Here is a 17,894-nt window from a genome sequence, read left to right as displayed (position 1 = left end):
TGATTGACTTGACCAGCATGTCTTAATCAGCCCTTCATCAACCATATGAACATAAAATATAAGGCTGTAACAGAAGATATCAATAGCACTAAGTGAAAACTTAAGCAATTGTTTCAGTGATGAAGCAAGAACATCATGTAATCACACACAAAACCAGCCAAATTTAATTCTATTTAAGTCAGGCCTCACACACACACGTGTTTGTGAGAAACTGAATTATAAAAGAGAAAAGATGAGGTTAGATAAACAAAAACAAAGTTTAATCTGTAACATTTTCACCAACTACCCTTCATCAGACCTATTCCTCAACTCTCAGAATATTGGAACATTTTAAGGAGGATATGTGGTTCCAATTCATACATAAAACATTGGGAATTATCTGTAACACTATTGAAAAAGTAACAAACATGGCACAGCAACATAATACACTGCTGGCCAAAATCTTAAGGTCAATGAACAAAGAAAAATTATGCAACTTGCATTCTTAGATTCAATCACTTATTTGAGTAGAGCTTCGAAAGATAAAAATACAAAAAGGGAAAATAAAAATAAAACCTTTTTAGCATTTAATAGGGAAAATGTGAACCCTATGAAATTAGCTTAAATACTAGTTGGTCAAATGTTTAAGACCATACTGAAACGAACCATTAATCTGTAAACACTTAACGAAATTTAGTCATGTTTAAGCATTAGCGTTTCAACATCTGTGTTACATTGGGTAAAAACATGGCAAAAGCTAAAAAAGTTGACAGAGTTTGAACATGGCAGAATTGTTGATCTGCAAAAGCAAGATCTCTCTCAGTGTGCCATCGCTGGTGAGATTGGGCATAGTAAAACTGCTGTTGCAAATTTTTTAAAAGACCCTGAGGGATACGGAGCAAGAATTTCAAGTGGTCAGCCCAAGAAATTTTTGCCGGCATTGAGCAGGAGGAGAATGTCTGGCAATACATCAGCTGATCGTTAAACCAGATTAAGGCCCTTACAGATGCAGAATTCAGCTCAAGAACAATAAGACAGCATCTATGAGAGAAAGGCTTTAAAAACCTTAAATGTTTTCAAAGGTCACACCGTGAAACAACTCGGTAAAATTTTGCTGAGAACCAAACATGGGACATAGATTTTGTTCTCTGATGAGAAAAAATTTAATCTCAATGGTCCAGATGGCTTCCAATGTTACTGTCACGTTAAGAATATCCCACTGGAGAAATTTTCTACATGATACAGTGGAGGAGGTTCCATCATGATCTGGCATGCTTTCTCCTTCCATGGAACAATGGAGCTTCAGGTTATACAGGGGCATCAAACAGCAGCTGGCTACAATGGCATGTTAGAGAGAGCATCCTTATTGACTAAAGGCCCTCACTTGTGTGGAAATGACTGGATCTTTCAGCAGGACAAAGCACCTTTTCATGGCGAATAATTTGATTCTTTTGGACCATCCAGCGGGTTTGCCCGAACTGAACCTTATTGAAAGTGTTTGGGGGTGGATGGCAAGGGAAGTCTATAGAAATGGATGTCAATTCCAAACAGTGCATGATCTTTGTGAAGCCATCTTGACCACTTGTAATAACATTCCAGCCAGCCTTCTGCAAATGCTTATATCAACCATGCCAAAGCAAATGTTTGAAGTTATTCAAAATGACAGCCGTGCAACTCACTAGTGAGACCTCTTGTTGATGTGGTCTTAAACTTTTGACCAGCTAGTATTTAGGCTAACTTCATAGTGTTCACATTTTCCCTACTAAATGCAAATAGTTCTTTATTTTTATTTTCTCTTTTCTTATTTTCATCTTTCGAAGCTCTACTCCAATAAGTGGTTGAGTCTAACAACGCAAAATTCATATATTTTCTTTATGTTCATTGACCTTAAGATTTTGGCCAGCAGTGTATCTTATATTATATGAATGGTTTTTAGAAATTAGAGAGAATGAGCCAAAACTTTGAACACTTAAACCTAGACCAGTTCTAAAACAATAATGTGGTTAGCTTACTAGATTTGTAAAACTGTATAATCTCAGTTTGAACTTGTTCAGACATTTGTTGGATAAAATACTGAAATGAAAATTACATTTAGCTGGTGCTAGTCTACTTTGTTAAGAGAAAATGAAAAATATTCCCAACATGTTGAATCAGCTATGACACATTGAAAGTAAGATTTAAGGAAAGCAAAGTGTCAGATTGAGATATTTTATTTGGTTTAATCTTAAACAACAAGGTTTGTCAGTACTCAAGTAACTGATTTTGAAATCCTCATCAGTAACTAATATCTGAAAAATGTAAAATGAATATAATCTTAATACACTTCGATAATGTTAAAACATGTGAATGACAGCATCTCTTTAAATGATTACCACAGAGAAGTGTGATGCCATGAATTTATTACACTAAACTTTCACAAATCAAAATGTACATGTTTAATATAATCCAATTACACAAGTTAGTATGACCTAAAAAATTTATTATAATAATATTTACAGAAAAAAAATCCACAAGGTCAGTTTTCTTCATCAGATGGGAGAGGTTCAGTTTTAATATGTGTCCTGAAAAAAAAAAAAACTAAATCAATAGGTATATTCAAACAAAATATACTTGTATATATTATTCATAAAAATACCAAACTATTTCTGACAAGCATATTGCTTACACTTACTGTTTTAAGTACGTTGACATAAACACTGCACAAAAACAAATAATTTACCACTGACATTAAAACTGGTAAATTTAGAGAAAACAATCACAAACATTACAAGTGATAAAAAATGATATTGACATCAGTTACACAGTGTGTTGATTGTTACAAAATAAGAATTACAAAAGTCTTTAGTGTGTTATTACTAGGTTTATTTTGTGGCTTGATATTTAATGACAATTCATTTTTCCTAACAAAAGGTTTAAAAGTAATTATTTTAAAGGGGACAGTTATGGCACATTTAGTTGCACAACAAGTTTTACGCTGTGTGTCTGGTTCAATAGCTGCAGTACTGTTAAGATGAAGTTATCCAAATCTTCAGTATTTTCTTGTTACCTTATCTGATTATTGATACATTTTAGCACTCACATAGTTTATAAGTTGTTCAAGGCCTCAGTGAACAAAATATATGTAACTCACAACCACAAGTAGACTAGAAGTGAAGTAAAAGTTAAAAAATGTAAAGTTAGCCAGTGTGTAAGTGATTACCCATAGCAGGCAATATTTTAAAGTGAGTTTCACTGTTTAACAGAGATCAGAAGAAAAATCTGTCATGTAAAAATGTGTTCTAAAGTAATTGAACCTGTGTATGTGGACTGTAGTGAAAAGGAGACATTTATTTAAATTTCAGGATACAACTGTGGTAACTCATCACAGATATTACAATAAGAAAAATAGTTCATCCTGATAGTTAGATTCTAAAGTAATTGAATCAGCTTGAGTGAACTTTTGACAAGAAAAGAGAATTATTTAAAGTTCTAGATAAAATTGTGATTTTGTATAGTGTAGAGGTATATATAGAGTCATTTAAAAAATGACTTTTAAAACAAGTGGATTGTGTGCTCTTTTGTTTATTGTTCAAACTTATCACCAACAAGTTACAGACACCTACTGTAGAAGAATCCCAGCCCAACTTACATATTTAAAACTCTGACACTCAAAAGGCATACAAAGCAAATGCTGCCTGAAAATCATCAATTTCTAAATAGTTTTAAACACACTATCAACCATAAAAGTTGGAGATGAGGAAAATTCAGAAGTGTATTTTAAGCAGTGATCTAATAAAGAAATAAAAATTGAAGATTCATGACAAAAAAACGAAACAGTCTGCTAATGAAGACAAATCAGACTGAAAGAATGAAGAAAGATTAACATGATTTGTTAACTGTTTTGGAATATCATTATTCCATCATCTGTGAAATCTGACAACAAAGAATATTGATATACAAAAGTCAAAATCACATTTAGAAGATAATAAAAAAATGAAGTAGTTCATAGTAGAATTAACATGTATAAAACAAGGGATAAAAAGTAAACCATGCACTTTTCTCAAATTTTCTGTCACCATTCAGATTTTTAAGAATCTAGGAAAAATATAATGCTCATTTGCAGTTTTAGGACTAAAATTAGACTTAAGATTTTCTGAGAGTATGTTTTCCAACCAACTGCATCAGAAGTTTAGCAATAAATAAACTCAAAGAGATGACTTTTGTTTCTTAACTTTCCTTCTTAATCTTTTGCACTGGTTGCCATTGCACACTTCACGCACAATAAACAGGTAATGTAGAAATATTTTTAAGCATGCTAATAATTAAAGCTAGGCAACATTTGCTACCCATGGTCAGTTTCCATGAATTGATGCTCCATAAAATTATAAACTAATCAAAACTGTGATTAAATCAGTTGCCTTAAAACTAATCAAGTGATTATAATTATGGTTTCCAAGTCACTGAAATATTGTCACAAAACTTGCTCATCCATTCTTTGTTATGTCACTAATTTTGAATCCTGACTAAAAGAAAGGCAACTGGTTGACAGCACCCACCACCAAATTAATGTTGTTTCTTTTTAAACCATTGACTAGAAAGAAGGCAACTCATTTGGTAACACCTGTTGTCAACCTTTCTTTCTTTTCCTGAACTGTTGACCAGAGGGAAAACTGGCAGCATCTACTGTCAATATTTGTTTTTGAACTACTGACTAGACAACAAGCTGTCAATATTGTTTTTGACCTGTTGACTAGAAAGAAGGATGATAGCATCCACCATTGTCAGTTTTAATTTTTTTAACTGCTGACTAGAGGGAAAGACCAGCATTATCCACTCATAGGTACCATAGTTTAAAAAATGCTGTACTAATCAATTAACCAAACATAGTAAATGTATGCAGCCACTGATCAACTCATTAACAAAAGACAACTAACTGCCCAACTCAACTGATGATCAAGCTAAACCTAGGAGCTCACTGAGAAAAACAATTTGACCCTGCATAATATATAGTTAAAAAATTTACATAATTCAAATTCATGGGAAAACAAAACTTATTTTTAGAATGTCTAAAACCTATTTCTGTCTACTACTCATGGAATCTTAAAGATTAAAAACAAACCTCTAGTCAGATTTAACTCAAGACTTATCTCTAGGTTTAATTTCCAAATTCAAAACTATTTTCAATGTTGGTGCTGTCATATTCTCATACCAAATGATCCACCATATTAGCAAGAGCTGGTCATTACATGTTTACTGCTCATGGCTCAGTTAATTAATCCCCTATTTCATCACAAAACGTTATGTATTCAGTTGTGTAAATCACTGTCTTAAGTATGTTAAAAACAGTGATTCCTCATTTTATATGATTCCAAGTTTGTCCGCAAAACTGACAAGATGGAAGAAATAAAATTAAGCAGTGGCACAGCGAAAAATCAGACATGGATCCCAAAAAATGGACATATTTATATGAATCACCCCGTTTCATGAGTGGAAAGAAAATCAGTTATAAGTGAAATGACTCTAGTATTAGCTTTAACTTAGTTTAAAAATGACATGAATTCATTATCTGAATTTTATTATTCGACATTCACCTAGATATAGCAAAATTGTCTCACTAAGCAATCTGTTTATAGTGCCAAACTACAGTTTTAAAGTTATAATCTTTATGTCACTTGAAAAATAATTTGGTGGAGAAAATTAGGTGTACTAACTGCATGAGGTTGTAATGTCAAGCATGTATTACAGTTACCACAACATTTAACAAGTGTCAGCACCAAAAAGGAAACCAAGTACAACCTCAACAACTAATTACTAAACCACAGTTCACCATGAACTTAAAGCCCTATCCTACTCTTAAGCCTTGTGTCCACTTTGTGTTTAAATTCTGAGGTTTTTATATCTTTTTACCAATTTATCAAAACTGGAAAATAAGAATCCTGGCCACTTTGACAATGCTGCATTTGTATTTTCTATTTTTTAGATCTGAGTGCAGTAACAATAACAAACACCATTTCAGTAAGGTGAAAGTTGAGAGAAATGAGAGCAAAGAGAACACACACTAACCAAAACGTTTTTTGTGTTGTTTTGCTGGAGCTAAGAAAGCATCAATACAAATTTCTATTTTAAAATTGTTTTGAATGTTGTGAAGGGAAGGAAGCTGGTAAACCTAAACACACACTGCTATTTTCAGAAAGTGGAAAAGACTGATGTATGAATAACAACCAGAAACTAGTATTGTCTCCACAGTTTGGTGTCAAATACACTTTGAGGTTTCAATAATTAAGGTATCAGTAGTTTCATACAAGTTCTAGATATAACTGAAACCTATGATTTACAAATTCTTAAAAAATATAAGAGTGAACCACATCAAATAAAATATAAAGTACAAACTCTATGGAAACATTTGATAATTCCTGCCCATCATCTTTGTATTGGTCAATTTCATGAGTCTTTGGTATCAAAAAGGCACTGATTTCTTTTTGCCATGATGGAGTGGGACGAGGACAGTAAGGATTTCCACCAGCATATTTATCTGCTTTACCTGAAAAAGGCATTTTTTTTTATTAGATTAATTTCTGTAATTTCAAAAATGTTCTTAATTTTTTTGTAAGTCTTCAATGCATTAATGAAAACATGAACAATAACTCCAAGAGTTGAAGACTTACATGTAAGCACAAAGAACAAACAATTCAAACAAAACTAGTGTTTTTCTGGATAAATAACTGAAACATAGAACACGTGGTGACCAAAAACATTGTGACATTATCAAACAATATGTAAAGCTGAAAAATAAAGAAAAATATAACCCTAGATTTCTGAAGACTTCTTTCCCTCACCAATAGGAAAGAGACTAAACTTCTCTGATAGCTATGATTTTTCTTTTACTTGCCCTTTAATTTGTTTAAATTTCTTTTTAACAGGACAACTATGACAATGAAGTTTTTGAAATAAAGAGATGTAAAGTATACAGAATAATAATTCTAAAGGCAATTCTGTGAGATTTAAATATAAATATACTAGCTTCTTTAATAGGCTTAGTTGCTAAAATTCTAATATTAGGAATATTATTAACAAAAGGTACAAGTTCAGGGTTCTAGTTGAAACTGAAAATGGTGATATGATGAAAGTTTCCAAACCTTGGTCAACAAACTATAACAAAAAGTTGCTACAAATAAGAATACTGATGTAATAATCACAGGAGACTTCAATTTTAGAAGCACTTACTGGTTGAGATTGTAAATAGTCCAGTACTGTTAAACAATATAATGAGAACATGATTGGAAGAAATGAGGAGGGAGAACATTTTGGGAAAATGTTCATTGCATAATTAGTTTCAGTATTTTTCTATAAATGGAGAGGAAAAGAAATTTTAGTTCCTCATTTTCATAAATTCAGTTTTGAGACCCTAAGACAAAATTTGTTAATTGCAAATATGAGTTTGAAAGTAATGTGGGACAGCTTTATAGAATAATAAGATAATTATCTTCTAATTCAAGATAAACCTGCTCCAAAATAGAGAAAGGATAACAGAGCAAATAAATGTAATTAGCTTATTAGAGACAAGTAAAAAATCAGTGATAAATGAAATAGCATTAAGTTTAAATTGACATAAAAGTTGAAAACTTACACAACCATGAGACTAGAGATTTAAGTAAAACAAAAATTAGGAAATCCAAAACAGCTTATGAGATTAAAACTAACAAAGATTTTATGTATGTTAATGGTAAGTAAAATATTGAATTGTGAAGTAGGCCTTTAATGTATGCCGATTACAAGGTTAAAAAATGAGATCGATAAAAGTTTAAATATTGTCTTATGTTCAAACAAGAGAACATACTAGCATTATTCTCAACCTACAGTATTCTATGGGGAGTATTGGAACTGCCCTGAACTATATAAATATTAATCTCTTAATGGTAAGTAGTTAAAGATTAAAAACACACAGGCTTATTCCTATATTTTTAAAGGAGATAAAACACTCCTGTAAAGATTTTGATAAAGCTCTACGCATAAAACCTGGCTGAGAAAATAACATCAGTAGAGGTTGGGAAAGATTATTTAAATTTAGGGTTGCTGGATGGAAGTAAGGAAAAAACTTTTAAATGTAGCCAAACCAAACTTCGCTCTTTCTCATTTACTTTAATGATACTGATGGGGACATAATTAAAGTTTGCTAGCGACTGTATCTCTTTGGTATAGTTCTACTGATGGTATTACAGCATGACATGGATCACTTTGCAAGTTATACAAACATTAGGTAAGTTTTCTTTAATTATAGTACAAGTAAAGAACTTAATACACATGAAAACAGTAGAATGACTAAAGAAACAATAACTGGCATTAGTAGTGGATAAGTCACTAAAGCTATCACAGCAGAGCTCTCTTTACAGTTGTAAAGCTAATATAATTTTAAGTTGTATTTGAAGATATACCAATGAAGATATATCATCAGTTGAGCCTAACTTGGAATACTCAGTATAAAGTTAGGGTCTCCTTAACTATAAAAAGGTTCAGAGGAGTGTTAACAGGATGGATAAAAGGGTTATATAGATAAAATAAGATCTTCAAACTTATTCTCTCCAGATTAAAAAAAAAGGGAAAGGTGGCATTATTTAAGTTTACAAGATAATCTCAAGGTCAACAGGACAAAGGTCTACGACTTCTTTGTGTGTATTCTAAAGACACAAGGATGACAGCATGAGTTCTAATAAGATTTGTAAAAGGATTTATTTTTCTAATAGGATAACTGATGTAGAGAATGAGTTACCATCAATAGTAGTGGAGGCCAGCACTTAACAGGGCTTTAAAAGGCAAATTAAAATAAATGATGGATTTCAAATTTTTACTTTTCTCAAGGGTCAGCATGCAAGGACAGCCTTGAACAGTCTCTCATTGTCCATACAATATGTAATGTTGGATTTTAGTTTTGTTTATAATGCTACAAATATTTGTCTTGTGTATATCTACTGTACACACTAGCATTATGGCTTAATTTTATAAAACTCTGATAAACCATTCACAAATCACTAGTTTTTCTATCTTGCCAAAAATATAACTCTGAATCACAATTATTTTGGAGTTCATGTATAAATTACCTTTGTCAAAGTATAACATAACCTATTTTTATATAATTTTATAATAATAAAAATAAACAGAAAATTAAATTATCAACTTTTAATTTTGTTATGCAAGCATAAACCTTCTAAATAACTTAATATGCTATTTTTCTTATAAATTACCATGGATTTCAATTTTACTTAACATTATGATTGCATTCATACCCATATTTAAAACAATCATATGAAAACATAAAGTGAATTTTATTGGAGAAATGGTACTCTTCAAGGATAAATCAGTTGTATATACCAATACTTCATAAAGAAGTTATAGTCTGGAATCACAGTCAAACCATATAAAGTTCTGAAAATTCAGATCCATAACTTTAATTTCTACTTTGAATGAAATAACTATCCAAACTTAAATACAACACGTACCAAAAAACCTTTGTCCAAACACACATTTCAACACTGTTTTTGCTACTTAAGAAAACCTCACAGTATAACATTGATAGTAATTTATTGTATAATGCCAACAACAGAAACCAAGAAATTTGTTTACATTGCATTCATTACAATTAAATTTCACACTTGCTCAGTAAACACAGATGAGTCACTTTAAAAAATTACTTAAACAATAATAATACAGATTATACAAATTAGTTCATTTGATGAACTTTTATGAAAAAAACAAAAATGAAACTTCTAGAAGACAGTAGTTAATAATATGGAAGAGTAAGATTCAAAACCTCAAGATGAGATGAACTAAACAAAAAATGTCTTTCAGACTTTTATCAAGAAAGAAAAAGCTCACAAGGGAGTCGTGGCATGCATCACTGAAACATAACCAGCAGGACTCGTGGCATGCATCACTGAAACATAACCAGCAGGAGTCGTGGCATGCATCACTGAAACATAACCAGCAGGAGTCGTGGCATGCATCACTGAAACATAACCAGCAGGAGTCGTGGCATGCATCACTGAAACATAACCAGCAGGAGTCGTGGCATGCATCACTGAAACATAACCAGCAGGAGTCGTGGCATGCATCACTGAAACATAACCAGCAGGAGTCGTGGCATGCATCACTGAAACATAACCAACAGGACTCGTGGCATGCATCACTGAAACATAACCAACAGGACTCGTGGCATGCATCACTGAAACATAACCAACAGGACTCGTGGCATGCATCACTGTAACATAACCAACAGGAGTCGTGGCATGCATCACTGTAACATAACCAGCAGGAGTCGTGGCATGCATCACTGAAACATAACCAACAGGAGTCGTGGCATGCATCACTGAAACATAACCAGCAGGAGTCGTGGCATGCATCACTGAAACATAACCAGCAGGAGTCGTGGCATGCATCACTGAAACATAACCAGCAGGAGTCGTGGCATGCATCACTGAAACATAACCAGCAGGAGTCGTGGCATGCATCACTGAAACATAACCAGCAGGAGTCGTGGCATGCATCACTGAAACATAACCAGCAGGAGTCGTGGCATGCATCACTGAAACATAACCAGCAGGAGTCGTGGCATGCATCACTGAAACATAACCAGCAGGAGTCGTGGCATGCATCACTGAAACATAACCAGCAGGAGTCATGGCATGCATCACTGAAACAAACATTTGTACGAGTTATTTTCCTCATTTTATTACATGTTTGTGTGGTGGTATTGATAGCTAACATTCGTCCTTATTACTCTACCACTTATTGATGTAGAACTACTTTCCCTTAATTTTTAGCAACTTGTTTTTTATAATTTTAACAAGATTATTCTCATACATAATTATTTTAGATATATGTGTAGCTCCTTCATAAGCATGAACTAGATTTAGCATTCAGAATATTTTCAAAATCATGTGTATATTTTTATTAGTGTATTATAGATTGTTACTCTGTATATCTGTCTCCATTAAAAGATCTGGGTAGATGTTATTCTTTCACTGACTTTTGAAACATTATGTACCTAAGTATTCAAATTTTAAGAATCAGATATTGATGTTAACAACTGAGAAGTCATTACAATAATTCAGTTTTAATGAAAACTATTATTATACAAACTTGATCTTGCTGGGGAAGATGTGGACAGACTACAACCAACAGCAGAAGTACTGAGAGCTTTTCTTGGTGCTTTGGCTCCAACAGCTAAAACAATGAACAAAGTGATTCTATGCTATCAGTCTTACAACTACATCAATAACAAATTAGTTAAATGTAATGATTTAATAATTCAGATAAATCACTGAATATGAAATTATATTAATATAATTCTAGCATATAAAATCTCTTAATATTTATAATGAACAGGTTTACAACTCACTATAAAACTATCAAAAAGAACAACATGAATTACATGAACCATAATTATCAATTGTTTTTTCCTTAAATAAAGACTATCATAAATATATTGCATGGTTTGTATATTAACAAAGCTGTATGTATTCTAATAACATATATAAACTAGTCCTAAGTTATAGGAATATTACCAGTAGTAATCTTCAGTATAACCCTTATCTTAGTACAGTATAAAAGATTTAATTGATAACATGCACAAAATTCACATCAACAATAATATACAACCATAAACTAAACTTGACAAAGCTACGTTCAAATTCTTCAAGTTGGTGGTTTTCATTTATTTCCCTTCGTTTTGTTTTTTATCAAATTACCAAGTTTCTCTGTATAATGTGCAGTAAGGCACTGACAACAGTAACTGCTTTCTGCAAACAGATATCTAAAAATATTCCACAACTTGCATGCAGTTCACTTCATCATATTAAAGTTCATGCAGTAAATTTACTTAAAATATACAACTATTTGCACAAAATTGCAATTAATTTTATATTAGATATTAATTTTTCAGTAAGTTTCGAGCTAATAAGAAATACCAATAGTGTATATTGGAAAAATCACCAAAATTACATAAACAAAGTTTTAATTTAAACAAAATAAGTTTAGCAAAAAATGAAAAAAGGTAAAATTCAGGAACAGTGGCAAGGAATAAAATTCCACAGCAAGTCTGTTACCACATGAAAAGTAGAATATATTAACATACTTAGAAATTATGTCCTATTACAATGGTTCTTTGATTGTTTTTTTTAATAAATGTTAAAATAATTCATCATAAACAAATATTATGCATTCAGCTGGCTATTCATGTTGTTAATGTTTGTTTGTTTACAAAAAAAAATCGTAAGTACATAAAATCAAAACTAACAGCTTTTATATAGTGATTTCTTCCTACCTTTCTTAGAACAGTTGTCACCTTTGGTACGAACCATTTTATAGTTCCTAATTATCTGGATTAATTCTGTGGTAAAAAATAAAATTATGTAGGATAAGCAGGTATCCCATGGACTTTAATTTTCTGATTTATCAAATCAATTCAAAGTGTATTAACTACACAAAACATTCAAATACTTTATATAGAGGCAAGTTACATTTATACATCAAAACTGATAGAAGATTAAAGCTAGCATAATTGTTTGTTTGTTTTGAATTTTGCACAAAGCAACAAGAGAACTACTATCTGCACTAGCCATCCATAACTTAGCGGTGGAATGACTAGAGGGAAGGCAAATAGTCATCACCAACCTTTGTCAACTCTTTGGCTACTGTTTCTATCAGCAAATATTATAATACTTCTATAAATATTTATCCTAAAACATTAAAAAAGGACATAAAAAAAAGATTGGCTGAAAATGTAAAAATCAACAGTAAGGATTTCTATAAATACATTAGGGGTAAACAGGATGTTAGGAAGGATGACTGAAATCTCTGGGTTGTTAAAGTTATAATTTTCCTATAACGAAAATATACTTGCAATGGGCACTTCCCTCTAATCACAAAATCAAGCTATTTATATCCAGTGCTGCCCTCTATATGCATTTTTTCTTTACAAATTCCACAGTTCTTCTGCTCCCCTTATTGAAATCAAATAATTCCAACATGTTTCTCATACACCTCTTCTCAACAAATAGGAATGAGGCATACATGATTCCCTCTATACATCACCAAACTATCACTTCAGCATTTGGTAGAAGACTTAAGCACCACAGTAAAGTGGAGAGAGGAGTTGGGAAATATGAGAAGGAAACTTCTATCTGAAACACATTTTAAGTATAAGAAATTTATAACTTTCTGATAGAGTACTTTCCTTCCCACACAATATTAGCTAAAATTCCACACTGATTAAGTGGCAAGACCAGTGTAAGGGAATGAACACAAGTCCCCCAAAAAGCATCTGAAAGATAGACCTAGAAATGAGAGTTAAATCCCAAGATCTAACAAGGGGAACTGTACCAATTCTGAAACGGTTATACTTTTTGCTGATATGTGAAATGTTTAGTAAATAATGGCCGAAAAAAATAGAAGAGCACATCTAAGTGGGAGAGAACTGGAGCAGCCTAATAATCCTAACCGTGTGTGTATTAGTGAAAATAAATACATTTTAATGAATTGTTATAACTCAAAAACAAGCCAAAACAAAAACACTGCATTACCTAAAAAGATGCCAGGGTACAAGCTACAATGTGGGATTATAAAATGTAACCTAGGTTTTGGAGGTAACTAAAGAAGTAGGACCCACATTGTGGTGGGGATACACAATCTACAAGTCTTAACCTCCATTCACTAGGCTCACATAAGAAATAACGTGTAGCAATAGATATATAAATTAGGAGAGCAAGATGTGGGTGTTCATGCCCACAATATCCCACACCTATATCACCCTTGTCATTGTCTACAGAAGGTTGTGACAGAGCAATCACCTCCCCACATTTTATAATCCCACATTATAGCTAGCACCCTGGGATCTTTTCAGGTAAGGCAGCATGTTTTGTTTAATTTGTTTTTATTTTGGCTTACTTTTGAGTTATAACAAACTAATGTATATTTACATGCATATAACTTAAACCCGCAAAATATAGAAATGATTAAAATAAGGATGTGCCCCAAGGTATACAGTGGCTAGAGCATGATAAACCATACTTGATAAGTTGAAAAACTAATGCCACTGGGAACCAACATCCATGCAGGGATAGAATTATGATCACATCATCTTCACATCAAGCTCATGAAACTGAGAGAAATCTAGAGCCACCCAGACTCCTGAGCATGAGATTTGTTAGCTTGGGACCTGACTCATCTGATACCAAAAGGATGTCCTTATAATACAAATCAACTCCCCCAACAACAAAACTGACTGAACCATCCAAAAAGCAATAACATCCTCAGAATAAAATACCATAAGAGATAGCAAAAAGGAGAGAACCTGAACAATTCACCTTACTTCCACTATGACCCACAACACAAATGAAGCATGATTAAGAGAGGAATACAGACAACAAGTGTGAAGACTTATGTTCATTGGTTCTACTCTAAAACCAAAACCCAATCACAGAGTTCTCACATCCATGTGTGGGTAAGATGAGAGCTACCAAATGAAGAGGTGAACTGCAATTTGATGTATCACTCCTTTGTGAGTGTAGATGGAATATCGGAGAATAGCATGTTATATCCACCTGCAGAACATCACCACACTACTCTCCTCTAAAAGGTTACTCATCTTTGTATGGAAACCATTCAGGAGAGTGCCTTCATGGTTGAGCACCCCAGTGACTTGGAACTGGAAAATGGTTAGTACTCCCATACTCCACAGGAAGAAAGTTGGGTAAAAACTCAGTATACAGTTCTGAGGAACATCACCACCTGAGACAGTGCAATGGTTGACCATGAAACCTTATTGAGAACAGAAGACCATAATGATTTATTCAATATAAGGCAAGCCAGAGATGGGCAGCTATTCCCTTCTGCTTTACACATGAAGTCCATGGATTGTATGGTCCAAAACAGCCAAGTTTACAAAACAATTACATTGCAGGATTATTTACTTACAAAAAATCCTGTGGAACACCCCATACAAGAAAAAGCATGAACTAACATGGCTTTTTAGTACAGATTTCACACTGAAGAATACCTGGTCAAGCACTATTTACCACAGAGTAGGATCCATATAAGTAAATGATACAAGGATCCCTGAAAGGAAAAGTATGAATATCAACTTACCCAGTCAAAGATGCACCGAACCTGAAAAACAGCCATAGATGGAAGGAGAAAATCTGACAAAGAAAAAAACCATGATATGATGTAATTAATGGGAGAGTAATGTATTAGGTTTAATAAATATACCTTACTATAGGATTTCTTCCAGTGGCTAATGAAGACAAGATGGAAGGGGAAAAGTAAGATGTCAAATCTGATAAGAAGATATCTGAAACAAGTTCTGGGAGAAATAAGGTAAATGAAAAGTCAAACCCAACTGATGAGGGTAAAAAGGAAAAGATCCTCAACAGATGAAGATTGCTATAGGATAAATAGAAGAAAGTCATGCAGACAATATGACAACAAAGATTACGGACCAGACAAAGAAGACTATCCAGATCAAGACAAGGTTAGTGATGAGATGTAGAAGGAATGGAAATAAGCAAAAAGAAAGGGCTACCCTCCCTAACTGATGAGGTCTTTGGGAGGAAAGAAAAATCCAGATAAAAGATGGGCAAGGAAGTAAAGCATACATGAAACATCAATAACCAGACCTATGATATCCATCGGCTAAGAGAAAAAGGTAATATGTTTTAAGGGAAAAATGAAGCATAGAACACGAAGAAAGCAGTTCAAACAGAGGTAAAGTGAGGAAATAAAAACCACTTTAATATCCTAGTCTCAAAGAGCAAGCCGTCTGGAGAGTTGAAGACTCTAGAAAGAATTCATTAACATAACAAGGACAGGAAGAAGCAAAAACTCGACAGTATCAGGAAAAACAAAAATTATAAGGCAGCCCAATAACCAAAGGAGACTGAGGCCCCCAGTTGAAAAGCCTTGTAAAACATTTGGCCACATAAGGTCAGTCCACAAGAAATACCTGATTTCAGACCCCATCCAACACCTTCCCTCGGCACTGATACCTTTCCAATGGAGATGGATATATGAAATAAGCTAACAGAAAAGTAACTCAATGTGAGAAACCTGATCCCTTCACTGAGGATCAGCTGAAAGCTAGGTGTTAAGATGGATGGTTAAATGTAGAACCAGAGACTTAAGTCTGAAGAAGAAGGGAGGGAGACAAAGAGAGGTACCAGATCGTGGACATCAGGATTAAACTGGCCAATAAGAAGTTATCAGAAGGACTTGACATGGCCTATTATGAATGAGAGAGACCACCCAATGAAGTAACTGGATAGGATGATAAACATAATGAAATCTGTGTGACCAATCCTGGCTGAAAGCATCAACAACCAAATCCCTAGGAGTGAGATGAGGATCAGACCTTCTTAACCTTAAGTTAAGGAGACTGGAAGGAATCTAAAACCACTGAGACTCCTGCGCATGATGTGTGTTAGCTTTAATCTATTGAGCTGGGGACATATACAATATTAAATGAATGTCTATCCACTATAAATCAACTCCCATAACACCAAAATTCAAGTATGCAAGTTTCAAAATGTAAAATAATTACAAACATAAAATTAATTTAAAAACATAAAAACAGCAATTTATTATAGATTTGAATACCCTATGGATTTTATAGCCATGATGCAAATTCCAAAAAATGTAAACTGTGTTTGAAAGATCTTTAACATTTAGTCTGTTTCAATCAGTTGATATACAGTTTAACCCTTAAACAGTAGGAATGTTGTAGATAGGAACATCAGTTGACAATAGCTGCTATTTCAGGGTTAATAATTACACTAGTCTGTATTTAGTAGCCCTGCCTCATTATCTAATGAATTCCTTATAACTCCCCATTTGACAATTTTTTACTATGTGTCAAAATTTAATTTTACAAATAATCTGTATTTAGTGGATAGCATGGTACTTGTAACAAATATAAATTAACAATGAAATGTGACACCTCTGTACTGTGTCTAGCATAGAAATTAGAAAAAAATCTTATGTACATTAAAAAAAACACAATAAAATTTTCCAAACTTAAAGACTTGTCATTTGTTTTCAAATATTAAGATATGAGGCCTAAACTTTGAGCTGATATTATATAAGTACTGTTGCAGTTTTAAACTAAGAAAAATCCTGTAAAGTGATTCATTTACTGCATAAAACTGTTAGATGTTAACAATTACACTTTCAAGTCATAATTACAATGGATAGCTTTACAATACAAGTTACGCAAGTTAACTTGTAATTAAAGTAAAGCTTATATTAATGAATTAACTTAATCATACTCTTATTAAATTTAGTTTCGTTAATATGTTACGTTAAACAGCTTACAATAAAAGTTGTTTTGCACAATTACTTGAATGGAGCCGAGACAATGAGTTAAAAATTAATTTAATAACTGAAGTTCATTTAAAATAAAAAGTGCTTTTAACACAAGTTTATAAACAACCAAGTAAGCTTATTTACTAGATATCTGGAATACCCAGAATTTTAAATAAAGAAATATTTTCAGTTTTTACTTAATAATTATTAATAAAACATGAAGTCAAATAAATTGAATTTACATTATTTACACCCAAAGTTACGCCTAGATACTAACTCTAATAATAAAAACGAGTGATGTTGAACTTCAAATAACATTTTTTTTTTTTAAATGCTTATTTATAATCTGGTGAGTTAACAATCAACTAGTCAGATTTGTACAGTAACTTAAATAATAATAATCTATCATAATCATTCAATATTGGTGCTCTGGCCTTACCTTATTTAAACTGTATTATTATTTTTTCTTGTCCAAGACTTCAATATATTCTCACTGTAATACTTAACACTAATAATCGTAACAAATGGAACACAATAACCTGCAACACAAATTTCACTAGATTATAGGTACTGCTTGTAGCTTGTAT

General features: G+C 32.6%; 1 protein-coding gene across 2 annotated transcripts in view; it reads right to left on the bottom strand.

Annotated features, from left to right (window-relative positions):
• LOC143239342 (PCNA-associated factor-like) overlaps positions 1 to 17,894 on the bottom strand; it is a 20,395-nt gene extending 2,501 nt beyond the window's left edge. Inside the window, exons 1-5 of one of the 2 annotated variants that reach the window (XM_076480339.1) lie at positions 17,747 to 17,894; positions 12,275 to 12,340; positions 11,092 to 11,175; positions 6,349 to 6,499; positions 2,476 to 2,540 (exon numbers count right to left, since the gene is read on the bottom strand). In XM_076480339.1, the coding sequence (XP_076336454.1) occupies positions 2,495 to 2,540; positions 6,349 to 6,499; positions 11,092 to 11,175; positions 12,275 to 12,311 (318 nt within the window). In that variant the 5' untranslated portion in view covers positions 12,312 to 12,340; positions 17,747 to 17,894 and the 3' untranslated portion in view covers positions 2,476 to 2,494. Of the gene's footprint in view, positions 1 to 2,361; positions 2,541 to 6,348; positions 6,500 to 11,091; positions 11,176 to 12,274; positions 12,341 to 17,746 lie in introns of those variants that run through there. The other variant, XM_076480332.1, reaches the window with a different exon arrangement.

The sequence above is a fragment of the Tachypleus tridentatus genome, chromosome 2, assembly GCF_004210375.1.
Source record: "Tachypleus tridentatus isolate NWPU-2018 chromosome 2, ASM421037v1, whole genome shotgun sequence".
NCBI lineage: Eukaryota > Metazoa > Arthropoda > Merostomata > Xiphosura > Limulidae > Tachypleus > Tachypleus tridentatus.
This window is presented reverse-complemented; position numbering and strand designations above follow the sequence as displayed.